Raw genomic sequence first — 12772 nt, forward strand, 5'->3', positions numbered from 1 at the left:
GCCGTACGTACATGCAATATGGATTAGACTCGTATGAATCATGAATGAATCATGAATGGTAGGTAGATAGGAATGGAGATAACGGTCCCCGTAGGGAACTATGTTGATGTCGAGGTTGCGGACACGTCTGGTTGACGCGCCACTTGGCGCGAATAAGCCTCGACTCCGGTTTGAGAGGCTCAATTCTCGGTAATTACTCGTGGAAGACAATCCGGGCCTGTTCTGGGCCTTTGCGGATATGTATGCCCTTGCCTCGACAGTGAGGGTTCGCACTGGAGCCCATGGCTAAATATTGCGAACCAACATAAAGTGACTGGGGAGGCGATTCCTGCACTCCTAATGACCGCCCCGTTCAATCAACCTCCATTATCACATCACTCATGATGTGCAGGACATAGGAAAACTTTCGGACGCTCCACTTCCCCGTATCCTTCAGGAGTCCACCAAAATCCAGCAGTACGCGCCGGGCGGACTGATACCCACCCTGATGGGGCACGCCGCGGATGTAGATTGTCCCACCGTGCCGGATGAACCGAACGGCTGGATCAAGGTCCATGCCAGGGGAACGGTCCTGACTGGCAGCGGGGGTAGCGACGGGGCCGTTGTTCTCCATGAAATTGGGAGTTGCCGAGAACCCCTCGTTCCCAACCACTCGCCAGTCAATGTCGTCAAGGAGTTCGATAGACGTTGCGCCTGCCTGTGTCTCTGCGGACTGCGGTACCATGAACGTGTACAGGCCCAGGACCAGGGCAGCGGAGAACAAGGCAGACACTGAGTGGAACATGATGTCGTCCGAGGCTTTTCGGTTGGTCAGTGCTTTGAAAATCTGCGCTGCGTGGAGACACGCCCGTCGGGCCGCGGGAGTCTGCGACCACGCAGCAATGTCGTCGAGCGCATCGCGAGCGGGGCCCACCCCGTTGCGACCGGCCGCGAGATCGAAGATTTGAATGTCGGCGGTCAGGTTCATGCACATGTGGTGCCACATCACGACGCAGTTGGGGCTGAGTACGCGCAGCAAGTCGCCGTACGTGTTGACAACCTGCACCTGCAACGACGTCAGACACCGCGTGCGGGCATCCATCGCGTACGTGTGGCAGGGAGCGAAAGGGTAGCTAGCCCGATTCGCAAGCAGGCGGTGGTATGCTTCCGACATCCGCAGTTGCAACATCGCCAGCACACCGTGCATGGTCAGGTCGTCCACGGGCTCTTCCAGGTTCGGAAGCGGGACCGTCTCCGACGGTGACCTGACAATGGGCATCAAGATCTGCTTGCCACTGCGGATGAGTTGCATCCATCGGCCCGACGTATTGGCCCGAAAGAGGGCATCGCTGCAAGGCAATATAACCTGCACCGAGTCGGGAACGATGACAGGGCTTGTCGAGAAGAAGGATGAAAACCAAGAGTCGACCAGGAGCAATCCCACGATAAGTCTGCATGTGATTATCGCTAGTGTTAGCCAGAGCCCAATAGGGAAGGCGTGGGCCTGGGGAAATTAAATTAATTTACCTTTTAGTGGATTCGACCCTACTCCAAGCCTTCCACCGCATGTCCAGATCGGGAATGGATTCGAGCAGGGCCATATCAAGAGGCTGTCCCTCCCCTGCGGAAAAGAGGCCATGACGTTGCGCCACAGCCATGAGCGAGACGTACAGCATCTGGGATTGTTGCAGATGCTCCTTGTCCTGTAATATATAGATTAGCATCCCCTCCCCCCCCGCTGAATCGAGATTTAGGATACCCACTCCTGTCATAGCGGCCAGGTTCAGCATCAAGAACGCCGTAGCCATGGTCGACAAAATGCCGACTGGCGTCCCGTTGCCAACCGAGCACTTTGCCAGCTCACTGCTGACCTTTTCCAACACGCACTGCCACGGGTTAGTCTGAATCTTCGAAACGAAAGGCGAGAAATCGTACATTAAAGGTCTTTAGGACAAAATTTGTTGTCCCCTTGGTCCCCAAAATGGTCATGCCGATCTGACACATGACAAACAAAAGTGGCAATCTTGTGCGCTTAGCCACAAACGTCGGCATGTGTACAAAAGGCACGAGCGGGTGAAAGTGTCGGAAGTACAGATCCAGCGCCATATCCAAGACCTCCGCGGGCGGGAAGTTGGGGCAAGACCCCGAGCCGGACGATCCGCCTGGCGAGAGGCCTTCGTTGCTGCTGTTGGAGTTCAGATTTGCTAATGACTGGGGTGTTAGGCCAAAGGCTGCCTGGAGCTGCTGCCGACACTCCTCGTCCAGACCGAATCTCGTGCCTGGTTGATTGTCCGCTATGGAGACGCCCTGATATGCCGGGACGGTGAAAAGATTGTCCGCTTCGTAACAGGACACATCGCGCCAGAGCGAATGCATGAGCCGCCCGACCACATTGGGTGGCGCGAGCCAGCAGCGCTGCACGCGGATGAAGCGCTCGCTCGGGATGGTGTCACTGTTCTTGGAAGTTTCGTGGCTACGGGTCGATGCGCGCCGCTCAGTGGAAACGAACTGGTCGCCCATGACGCCCCATTTCGCCTCGCGCATCATCTCCAAGGAACTTGGATGGGAGACGCTACTGTCTGCGCGTGGCTCGAGCCACAACTGCAGCATTTCATTCGGCACGGGTTCGAATCCGACCGGGCGCGAGACCGGAGCATTTAGCGTGGCGGACGGGTCATTCCAATTGAAGTACTGCGGGTGATCGTCAATCATCATGGGATTCAGCTCGGGCTCGGTACGGGCTTGGTGGGTGGAGATATTGGCAAGGAAGTCCAGGTTGTTTGACAAGCCGCCTGGGGGCGCCATGTGCATGTCGCGGGGTGTCGGAGGGATGTTTGCGAGTTGCGCGGCGGGTGTGCTGTTGGAGTTGGCGGACATCTGCACCGGGCGCTCATCCCCATCCGGGGGCATCATCTGGGAACCAGCAGTCGCGTTCATATTGGCGGAATCAGATGACGGATTCACAGCATCCTTGTTTGCCGCAGAATTGGCCTTTGCAGCTGCTTCCTTCTCTTGTTTTTGCAGGTGGCCTTTGGCATGGCGACTCAGGACATCACTGCGCGATCGTCAGCCGGTGGGGGGGAAAAGAAGATCGCGTGCGGGGAGGCACTCAGTTCCTGACCTACGCGAGAATCGTTTATGGCAGACGCTGCATTCGTAAGGGCGCTCTTTGGTATCTGCAATTGTCAGTCCAAAACTCGCCGAAAGGACTCTATCCGAAGGTACATACGGGACCTCTCATGCCGCTTGTAATGCTCCGTCTTCTTGAAGCGACGGTCGCAAATATTGCATTTCCGGAGGACCATGACTATGACTATCGCCGGAGCGGAAGAGAGAGCATTCCTCACGGCGCGGAGGGAACGGAATAAATTAAAAAGGGGAGAGGGGAAGGGGGGGGGGGTGTCGACAAGGGCCAGGCGATTGGGGAGGGAGAGGAGACGAGAGACAAGAGGGCGGAAGGCGGGCGTGTTTCGGGAGAGCCACAGTAACTTAGGGCACCAGACTAAGTAAAGGGTGGTAACGAGTAACGTAGAGTGTCGGATCGGATCAGCACAATAAGTTAACTAACCCAAGTAACTTTAATGGGCTGAGCTGCTGAAGAATCCTGGTTTAGTCCTAGGACCGGCCAGGAAAGGAATCGGACAGGATTTGCCAGGATTTGAGCAGTTTAAACTCCGTTTAGCGAATCACTTGACCTAATCGGGGCCCTGATCGCTGCAAAATCGATTCGGTTCAGGTTAGCGGCTCGTTTTGGTCCAATCAGCTTTCTCCTCTGTCAAATGTCGTTCCCACTAGACCACGTGAAAATCGGGTCTGGCGCGCGACTCTCCCCGTGGGGGGTGCGTCGATGAGGGTCCAGAAACGGTAGACGCAAGCCCAATTGGGCGAAATGTTGTCCCTTCGCAGCTCAGGGGTGTGGGCCCGGCGAACGCCCAGATGTCGGGGAGAATCATGGCCCACCGAACGCGTTTGACTCGGTCGAAGAAGCAACATTTGTCATGGACTCATATCAGCCAACCAGAAAATTCAATGCAGGAGGATTACCGAGTCAGGCAGTTACTGTAACGGTCAAGGTCCAAAGAAGGTTGTGTATGCATCATGCATCTAGAATCTGCAACAACAGTTCCCTCAGGGCCAATCTTCTGTGGCGGATTCCGTAATTTTTACGGGAAGAGGGAAGCTCCGAGCCGAAATGGGTAGTGATTGACTATACGCGTAATTTTTGAGTTTGGAGTGACACTTGCTCTCTCGTTTCGTCTAGAGTTTGAGGCTTCGGATGAGGCTGTCAATAGACCCTGGGATAGTTCCCAATCAAGAAATCGATTCAAAACTCGAGTTTTGGACGGTCAACGGAGAGCAGGAAACTGGTGTTCAAATAAGGGCAGATGGATCGTTCAGAGACTACTATGTACATTGCAACACGACAAATGAATTCATTAAAACACCAGAAACAAGTGGCAAGGTCGTTATATTGACAACAGATCATCACAATCACGCGTTGCCATTGGCACTGCCATTGGTGCTGACGCCCACCGCCGCCGCCAACTTGTTGTCGTCGTAGTACTCCTCCAACTGGGCCCGCCGGGTGGCCTTGTCGGTCTTGACCTTTTCCAGGATCTGCTTGATGCCGGGGTAGTTTGAGAACCTGTCCTGTAAAACGGGTTAGCATTGCGCTGATCGATACGAGAAGAGAACAAAAGGAGTAAAGACTTACCGGCAGCGCATCCCACACCTTCGGATCCGTGCCTTGCGAGTGGAATGTACCGCATCCACCGCGAGCGTACTCGGTGAAAAGGAAGCTGCGGCTGCTTTCCACCATGATGGTCATTTGATCTGGGTATATGTTAGCCTTTGCATTTTATCAAGAAGAAAGGAGTGGTAATATACTTTCCAGGATTCTGCGAGGCTCGTTAACCATCAACTGCATTTCCGTCTGGTAAGGTTCGTCGAAGCCACCGTGCGGGGTGTGACTGATCTCGACACTGCCGCCACCCGGCAGGAACGCATCGGACCGACCCAGACCCTTACCGTACAGGCAGGCCAGGAACTCCGTCGCCGAGTTGCGGTGGAAGTATGGCGGGCGGAACGTGTTCGAGGCCACGTCCCAGCGCGGGCCAAACCAGAGGAAGTCAACCAATGGTGTGTTGGGATCACGCGACTTGGCGGTCAGCACGCAGTTGACGGACGGGTCAGTGTGGTCGACCGAGGTAGCGTTCTGCGACGCGAACTTGGTCAAGTCGTACTTGTACGGGATGACGTTGCCGTGCCAGGCGACGACGTCGAACGGCGAGTGGTCCAACTTGATGGCGTTGTACTTGCCGTTAGCCTTGTTGACGATCAACCAATTCTCATGCAGGTTCTCATCGATGTGCGCCACGGGGTAGAGGAAGTCGCGCGGGTTCGCCAGGCCGTGCCCACCGATCGGGCCAAGGTCGGGCAGCTCCCACATCGAACCCCAGACTTCGGTGATGTAGCCGCGGGCCTGCTTCACGCCTGGTCCCAGACGGATGGCGAAGCGGACACCACGCTGAATCACGCAGATCTCACCGGGCTGCAGGAAGATCTTGCCAAACTCGGTCTGGATGTCCAGGTTGCCCAGCTGGGCCACCAGCAAGAAGTCGCCGTCCGTGTTGCAGAAGGCCCGGTGGTCCATGTCGGCGTTGATCATGTACACGTACAGGGCGACACCCTCCCGCAAGTTGGGATCACCACTGCCGCCCAGCGTGTGCAGGCCGTCGACAAAGTCAATCTTCTCGTCATCCGGCGGCAGCGGGAAGGGAGACCATTCAGCCTGTTGCACAAGGGGCTCGACCTTGGGGTTCAGGCTCAGGAAACAGTTCTCAATATGGGCCTTGGTCTCCAGGTTGGTGATGTATCCACCTGCAATGGTCAGGCCAGATGCAAGAAAAGGAGGCGAGAAGGTGACTCACCATGTGCCGCCGACGGACGCACGCGGTACATATACGTGCTATAGTTGTGTGCCCGTGGTGCCGCAAAGGCAGAATAGGTGATACCCTCCGTGTACAGGCCAAAGCGAGGTGCCTGCGGGTTGTTCTGACCGGCCGGCAGCGTGCCGGGGATCACCTCCGACTGGAAGCGGTTGTTCCAGCCAGCCTGGTATTCATAGGGATCATTGTCCCGGGTGGGCTTCCGGGACTGCGTGTCGGTATAGTGGAAGACACGCTGGAGGTCCTTGATCGGGGTCGGCTTCTTGACGGTCGCGGGCATGGCTGCAATGTCTCACTCAGCACCTCAATCGACACTCACTGATCAGGACAAAGTTGTGATGCGAAGCAGCAGCAGCAGCAGCAGCAGCAGAGGAGTCGACGTTGTACCGCGGCCTGATATATCCCGGGGGAAGGGCCGGATTCGACGACTGCTGGGATCGTGCCATCATGGGATTACCCCGGTTTGCCTGACCACACTGCTGGGCGGGAGTCGAGATGTTCTCCACAACCATCCACTGGTTTGTTCGGAAAGATGCCTCGTCGTTCCCTCGAATCCATAACCCCCTCCATACGATCTGCCATGTGCTTGCCATCCCCCAAGGTTCTGCCCTAGCTCGATGTGGATGGCCCTGACGTATGTGGGGCCTGAACTCTGCTGACACTGGGACACATGGAGCTCCCAAGGAGCTGAACCCTACCTTTCAGTTCACCTTCCCTGTACGGATTAATTTATTAAAGTAAAGCTAAGACTTCTTGTTGAAGGGCGTGAGGTTAGGGTTGTAAGGGTTGTCAGTCGATCGGGACACATCCATGTAAGCGTAAATGCAAGGGAGTCCTGCCGTCTACCAAAAAAGGAAATTTTAGAATTTGACCAAACCCTAACGAGGACTCTTAGCAGACTCGACTTGGAACTTGTCGACACTTCATTCCAAAACATTCAATCACTTTTGTCTACATCGCCACGTCTAGTAAATAACGCCTATCTACACTTTGACAGCCAGTACATCGTCGACCATCCGTGTCGAAGCACCCAAGTAGTTGGCTGGATCGCATAGGCTCTCCAGCTTCTCCCGCTCAATCTTCTCGGTAACCTCACTCCGCTGTAGCAGACTCTCGAGAAGAGTACGATCGTGCTCGATACTCTCACGGCACGCCTCGTAGACAATGTCATGGGCTCTCTGTCTCCCGACGTACGGGGCCAGCCCCATCATCACCGCTTCGGCGACGATCAACCCACGGGTGGAATGCAGATTGGCGAGCATTTGCTTCGTGTCGACCGCCAGGCCAGACAACGCAAACTGCGTCTGATACAGCGCGCCCACGGCAATCACAAAGCTTTCCGGCACGGAGACCCACTCCAAATGCCAGGGACCGGACGCGCGCTCAAAGTCTGACACCATCGCGTCCAGCGCCAGGCCGGCATTGGACCGCAGCACCTTGGATGCCGCCAAAATTACCTCGCTGGAGATGGGATTTCGCTTCTGCGGCATGGTCGACGACGCGCCGCGGTGCGGCACAAACGGTTCCGATACCTCGCCAAACTCATTCGACGACATGACGATCACGTCCAGTGCCACCTTACCCATCGTGCCGCCGAGCAGCGCCAGGAAATTGACAATTTCCGCCACGCCGTCGCGAGCCACGTGCCATGTGATCGGCGGGTTGGTCAGCTGCAGCTCCTCGGCAAGGGCCTTGCGCACGCGCAGCCCATCATCGCCAGACCCCAAGCTTGCCAGCGACCCCGCCGCACCGCCAAACTGCACCATCAGAGCCCGTCCCCGCAACTGCTGCAGCCGCTCCATGTGCCGCTGGAAGCCCGACAGCCACACCGCGCACTTGTAGCCAAACGTCACGGGCAGCGCATGCTGCAGGTGCGTGCGGCCCGCCATGGGCGTGTCGCGGTACTTCTCCGCGAGACCGCGCAGCGTGTTGATCACCTCACCCAGCAACCTCTCCACAATTTCCAAACCCTTCTTCATCTGCAACATGCTCGCCAAATCCATGATATCCTGCGTCGTAGCGCCCCAATGCACATACTTTCCCGCTTCCGGGCCGCACAGCGCGGACAATTGCCGCACCAGGGGGAGGATCGGATATCCAACAATCTCCGTCTCCCGTCGCAAGCGATCCAAATCCAGGTTATCGGGGCGCGCTTTTTCGGTGACCAGGGCACCAATCTCGGGAGGGATCACGCCGCATTTCGACTGAGCGCGCGCCAATGCGGCCTCGGCGTCAACACAACGGGCGATGTAGGCCGTATCATTGAACACCTGCGCCCCCAATTACGTTAAGTCTTCGTGAGTTGCCCAAAGCGGGGTAGGTCAGATAAGACACACTTCTCGAATCTCTTCCGTCCCAAACAGAGTGCGAAAAATTGCCGAGTCAATCGCACTCACGGAACCCATGCTACGGAATTGCGAAGCCATGTCGCGGATTTGCGGTCGAATGATTGTGTACCTTGGCGCTGGAGGAATTCGCGGTAGTCGCCGAAGGGCAGTCGTCGACAATGGTTGCCGGCGGAGTAATTGCGAGAGGAGGGAGGACATTGTTACAACGAATCGAGGGGCACAAAAGGGCAGAATGACGAGAAACCACGCCAATCAGTTGCGCTTACATACTCTTCACCCTCGGTAAAAAGCATACGTCAGGACTGGCAAAGCTGAAGCTTTTCTCCAATCAAAATTCCAATGCTTCCCCAACTCTGTCGGTTTGTGGGGCTGGGAGGTGTGCGGATAGTGCGGGGAACCTTTCGCCGTTGAACTCTGCTCTCGAAAGTTCGGGGCGACTAACTCGGTACACCTGCTTTGGGTCTTCCAACAAACGGTCGGCTATCGTTCCGACATGTCATCGTTGACACACCGGATCATGTGGAATGTGGAGTGTCCAAGGAGAGCCTGGCAGAGGCCGAGATTGCAGAGCCGCGCGGATTGAAAATTCCGTGCGGAGTGTAATTATGATAATTTGTTACCGTACACACATCAGTGTGTGGGGCCTTTTCTATGCTTATCGGGAACTCTATCGGCTGTGCCTCTCTGAGCCATACACGTTCAATACACAAAATACATTTGCAATGCATTCAATTTTGCTATCGGGTCAACTCCTAGGCTCTATGGCATGATAACCTGACCCATGAACTCCCATATTTGCATTGATATCGGCATATGATACAGCTTTTATTCCCGAACGAACAATGACGCAAGCCCAAGCCCGGTGCTGTTGTTATCAGTCCCTGACTCGCGCACAGTATGAAGGGGCCAATCTGGGGACTTACCTTGCGCACATTGACACAACACCAATCTCCTTGTTCGACCTCTGCAACTCCGCCAGCAACGTCGCAACCTGGCGCCCACCAGTCGCGCCGACGGGGTGCCCTAGTGCAATCGCTCCACCGTTCGGGTTGACCTTCGCATGGTCCAGTTCCAGCTTGCGTAGAACGTAGAGCATCTGACTCGCGAACGCTTCATTGATTTCAAAGATATCGACGTCCTTTTGCTCCAGGCCGACGTATTCGTAGAGTTTTGGAATGGCGAACGCGGGCGAGATACCCATTTCGTCCGGGGCGCAGCCAGCGACTTGCGTTCCCACCCAACGGGCAATCGGTGTTAGTCCTCGAGCCTCAGCCCACGACCGTCGGGTGAGGATGACGGCGGACGCACCGTCGGAGATTTGTGACCTGAATCGTCGTCAGTTTGAAGATAACAAGTAGCCAGGGACGAGAGGACGAACGAGTTCCCGGCGGTGCTACCGCCGTTCTCTTTGAAAGCTGGCTTCAGAGCCGCAAGTTTCTCCAGGGTAACTCCATGTCGCACACCCTCGTCCAACTCCACTGTCTTCACCGATTCCTCCTTGGTCTCGGGATCGATCCAACGTGCTTGAATCTTCACAATCTCGCGGTCAAAAATTCCTGCTTTCTGCGCTCGACTGGCCCGATTCTGCGACTCAAGGGCAAACTCATCCTGAGCTTGGCGCGATACGCCGTACCGCTCCGCAACATTCTCGCTGGTAATGCCCATTGGCAGCAGACAATCCCGCGCGTCCTTAACAGGAGACTCCTTCAACGTTGGCGACACATCGACGGGGATACCACGCGTCCCATAGTTCCGCGTCATGCTCTCCACGCCGCCAGCCATGCCAACATCAATCTGGCCCACCACAATCGAATGCGCAATATGCGTCAGAGCTTGCAGACTGCTCGAGCACTGTCGATTCACCGTGTGGAAAGTCGTCGAGTTGGGGAAACCGGCCGCATTCAATGCTGTGCGTCCGGTCTTTGCAAAGCCGAGCTCTGCCAGGACATTGCCGATGAGAACGTCATTGACATCGCCAGGTTGAATTTTGGCCCGTTGAACGGCCGCTTGCATGACCTTGTTGTTGTTAGTCTTCTCCCTTCTAACTATCGAAGCTGGAATCGTACCGGCATCAGAATCTCCTCCGGCCATAGGTCTTTGAATCCGCCCTTGAATGCCCGTGTAATGGGACTCCGCACGGCGGAGAGGATAACCACATCATTGGGCGTCTTGCGAAGGACTTCGCGCGCAGCTTTGGTGATCATGGCTACAAAATCTCAATCAAGCAAAGCACTCAAGAGATTTGCAAGGAGTGATTGAAGGCAGTAGTAGTAAACAAAAGCAGTTTATTCTTGAGGATTTTCGGATAACGTCCTGGGGAAATAAGCTCTGATTCGCAGCCAAAGTGTGGGGTTGGGGTAATATCCGGTAGGTATGGTAAATTACACTCTCGGATCACGGAGAGTTCCCCGACGGCCCGACAATTCGGAACTTAAAAAAGTCGGGAACAGCTTCATAAGATAGCTATCCGTACGATTGGGATCCGAAGGATTCAAACCCTTGTGTTCCTATTTCCGAATAATTTGCAGATTTCTAAATTCGTGGTTCTAGACTTTTCTCATGACATTACAGCATCGGCTTCAGGTCATCAGCCACCTTGAACGGCGCAGCCGTCTTGCTCTTGACCTCGTCAACAGTCACGCCCTCCGCAACTTCCCGAAGGGTCAGACCCTCTGTAGGGTGCACGTCAAACACAGCGAGATCAGTGATGATCTTCGACACGCAGCGGGGCCCTGTCAAGGGGAATGTGCATTCTAGTTGATGGTGTCAGCACACATGTAAAGATCGCTGTAGCAATTGAACATACCAGGAAGAATCTTAGGGTTACCCTTCTTGTCAACGTGCTCCATCGTCACAACCACCTTAGTCTTACTGGGATTGGCGACCAGATCCATCGCACCGCCAATGCCCTTGACCTTGCCCGGAAGCATGAAGTTGGCCAGGTCTACCACCATCAGTTATTCATATCCCATCCAGCCTGAACGAAGCATACTTACCGCCATACTGGCTGACTTGGAGCGCACCAAGCATAGTCATATCAATCCGGCCAGACCGAATCATACCGAAACTCTCATGCGAGCCAAAGACCGCCGCACCTTTTGTCAGGGTCACGGTTTCCTTGCCAGGGTTGATCAGGTCCGGATCCTCCTCGCCCGGACGAGGATAGCCTCCCAGACCCAGAATTCCGTTCTCGGACTGCAGGATTACCTCAATTCCCTCGGGCAGGAACGCAGGCGCAATCAGTGGCATGCCGATACCCAGGTTCACGTACATGCCGTCCTCGAACTCCTTGGCTGCCCGTTTGACAATACGCTCGCGTCGCGCGGTGGCGTCACCAGAACCTGAACACAGTCAGGATGGCTCAAGAGATATGGCACGAACACATGGACTTACCGCCCTTAAGCATGTCGTTCGGATCCTTGGCATAAGTGAGCTTCTCGATCTTCTTGGGCTCCGTGCTCTTGATCACTTTGTTGACGTAGATGCCCTGAAGATGGATCTCCTCCGGTGCCAGCTCACCAACCTCCACGATCTCATCGGCCTCGACAAAGGTGACTTTTGCGTTTTTCGCCATGGCCTCGTTGAAGTTATTCTGCGCCTTGCGGAACTGGCAGTTACCTAGCTTGTCGGCCTTGTGAACCTTGACAAAAGCATAGTCCGCAAAATACGATTCTTCCAACACGTAGGTCTTGCCATTGAACACGCGCGTTTCCTTGGGCTTTGCTGTGGCGGCGACGGTGCCATCTTTGTTATACTTCGTAGGAAGTTCACCAGTTTGAACTACGACAGTCAGCGAACGCACGTGTCCCATAATTACCGCACAGCGTACCTATTGTCCCATGACCAGCAGGAGTGTAGAAAGCAGGAACACCAGCAGCACCGGCGGCGCACTTCTCCGCGATTGTTCCTTGCGGAGTCAACTCAAGCTCCAAGTCGCCCTCCAGATACATCTTCTCAAACACCTTGTTCTCGCCGATGAATGAAGCAATCATCTTCTTGATCTGGCGCGTCTCCAGCAGCTGGCCTGTTTGAATTCAGCAACCGCTTCTTTATATCACGACATTTTCATGCTTACCCAATCCCTCGCCAGGCATGCCCGCATTGTTGGAAACGATGGTGAAGTCCTTCAGGTCCGGTCGGTCGCGTACTGCATTGATCAAAGTGTTTGGTACTCCAGAGAAGCCAAATCCGCCGACCAAAATCATCGAATTCCCTTTAAGGTCCTTAATGGCCTCTTGTGCGCTCGGGACAATCTTGTTGATCGCCCATTGTGTCGGCGTTGTGGAGAAGTTCCGTCGCCCTAGACTCGAGGCGCGGAACAGCAAAGGAGCTGTTCTTACGGCCTTCATGCTGAACAACTCGAACACATGAGATTCGAGGAGAAGGGAAAACGAACAAACAGAAGAATTGGCGACAGCTTCAAGAATGGTAAAATAGAACCGGTAAAGCGGTATTACTATACTCTGTACCTACACTTTACACCTTCTTCGGATAGTC

At 55.0% G+C, this 12772-nt stretch overlaps 5 protein-coding genes across 5 annotated transcripts; all 5 read right to left on the bottom strand.

Annotated features, from left to right (window-relative positions):
- Positions 1 to 352: 352 nt before the first annotated feature.
- On the bottom strand, positions 353 to 3284 carry VTN49DRAFT_4723 (uncharacterized protein; the record flags this gene model as incomplete). Its single annotated transcript, XM_069412701.1, has 6 exons — positions 353 to 1430; positions 1507 to 1682; positions 1743 to 1865; positions 1915 to 3034; positions 3101 to 3155; positions 3209 to 3284. The coding sequence occupies 6 exons, from the start codon at positions 3282 to 3284 to the stop codon at positions 353 to 355; spliced, it is 2628 nt and encodes an 875-aa protein (XP_069267918.1).
- Positions 3285 to 4470: 1186 nt separating this feature from the next.
- Positions 4471 to 6207, bottom strand: VTN49DRAFT_4724 (uncharacterized protein; the record flags this gene model as incomplete). Its single annotated transcript, XM_069412702.1, has 4 exons — positions 4471 to 4629; positions 4694 to 4812; positions 4867 to 5859; positions 5910 to 6207. The coding sequence occupies 4 exons, from the start codon at positions 6205 to 6207 to the stop codon at positions 4471 to 4473; spliced, it is 1569 nt and encodes a 522-aa protein (XP_069267919.1).
- Positions 6208 to 6910: 703 nt separating this feature from the next.
- On the bottom strand, positions 6911 to 8473 carry VTN49DRAFT_4725 (uncharacterized protein; the record flags this gene model as incomplete). Its single annotated transcript, XM_069412703.1, has 2 exons — positions 6911 to 8197; positions 8264 to 8473. The coding sequence occupies 2 exons, from the start codon at positions 8471 to 8473 to the stop codon at positions 6911 to 6913; spliced, it is 1497 nt and encodes a 498-aa protein (XP_069267920.1).
- Positions 8474 to 9100: 627 nt separating this feature from the next.
- Positions 9101 to 10479, bottom strand: VTN49DRAFT_4726 (uncharacterized protein; the record flags this gene model as incomplete). Its single annotated transcript, XM_069412704.1, has 4 exons — positions 9101 to 9140; positions 9199 to 9600; positions 9654 to 10291; positions 10342 to 10479. 4 exons carry the CDS (start codon positions 10477 to 10479, stop codon positions 9101 to 9103), a joined length of 1218 nt encoding a protein of 405 aa, XP_069267921.1.
- A 361-nt stretch (positions 10480 to 10840) lies between these two features.
- On the bottom strand, positions 10841 to 12624 carry VTN49DRAFT_4727 (uncharacterized protein; the record flags this gene model as incomplete). The annotated part of the gene is made up of 6 exons (XM_069412705.1): positions 10841 to 11028; positions 11082 to 11219; positions 11272 to 11616; positions 11669 to 12055; positions 12105 to 12299; positions 12351 to 12624. 6 exons carry the CDS (start codon positions 12622 to 12624, stop codon positions 10841 to 10843), a joined length of 1527 nt encoding a protein of 508 aa, XP_069267922.1.
- Between the last annotated feature and the right edge of the window lie 148 nt (positions 12625 to 12772).

This window comes from Thermomyces lanuginosus (assembly GCF_041956635.1).
Source record: "Thermomyces lanuginosus strain ATCC 200065 unplaced genomic scaffold VTN49scaffold_31, whole genome shotgun sequence".
Classification (NCBI taxonomy): Eukaryota; Fungi; Ascomycota; class Eurotiomycetes; order Eurotiales; family Trichocomaceae; genus Thermomyces; species Thermomyces lanuginosus.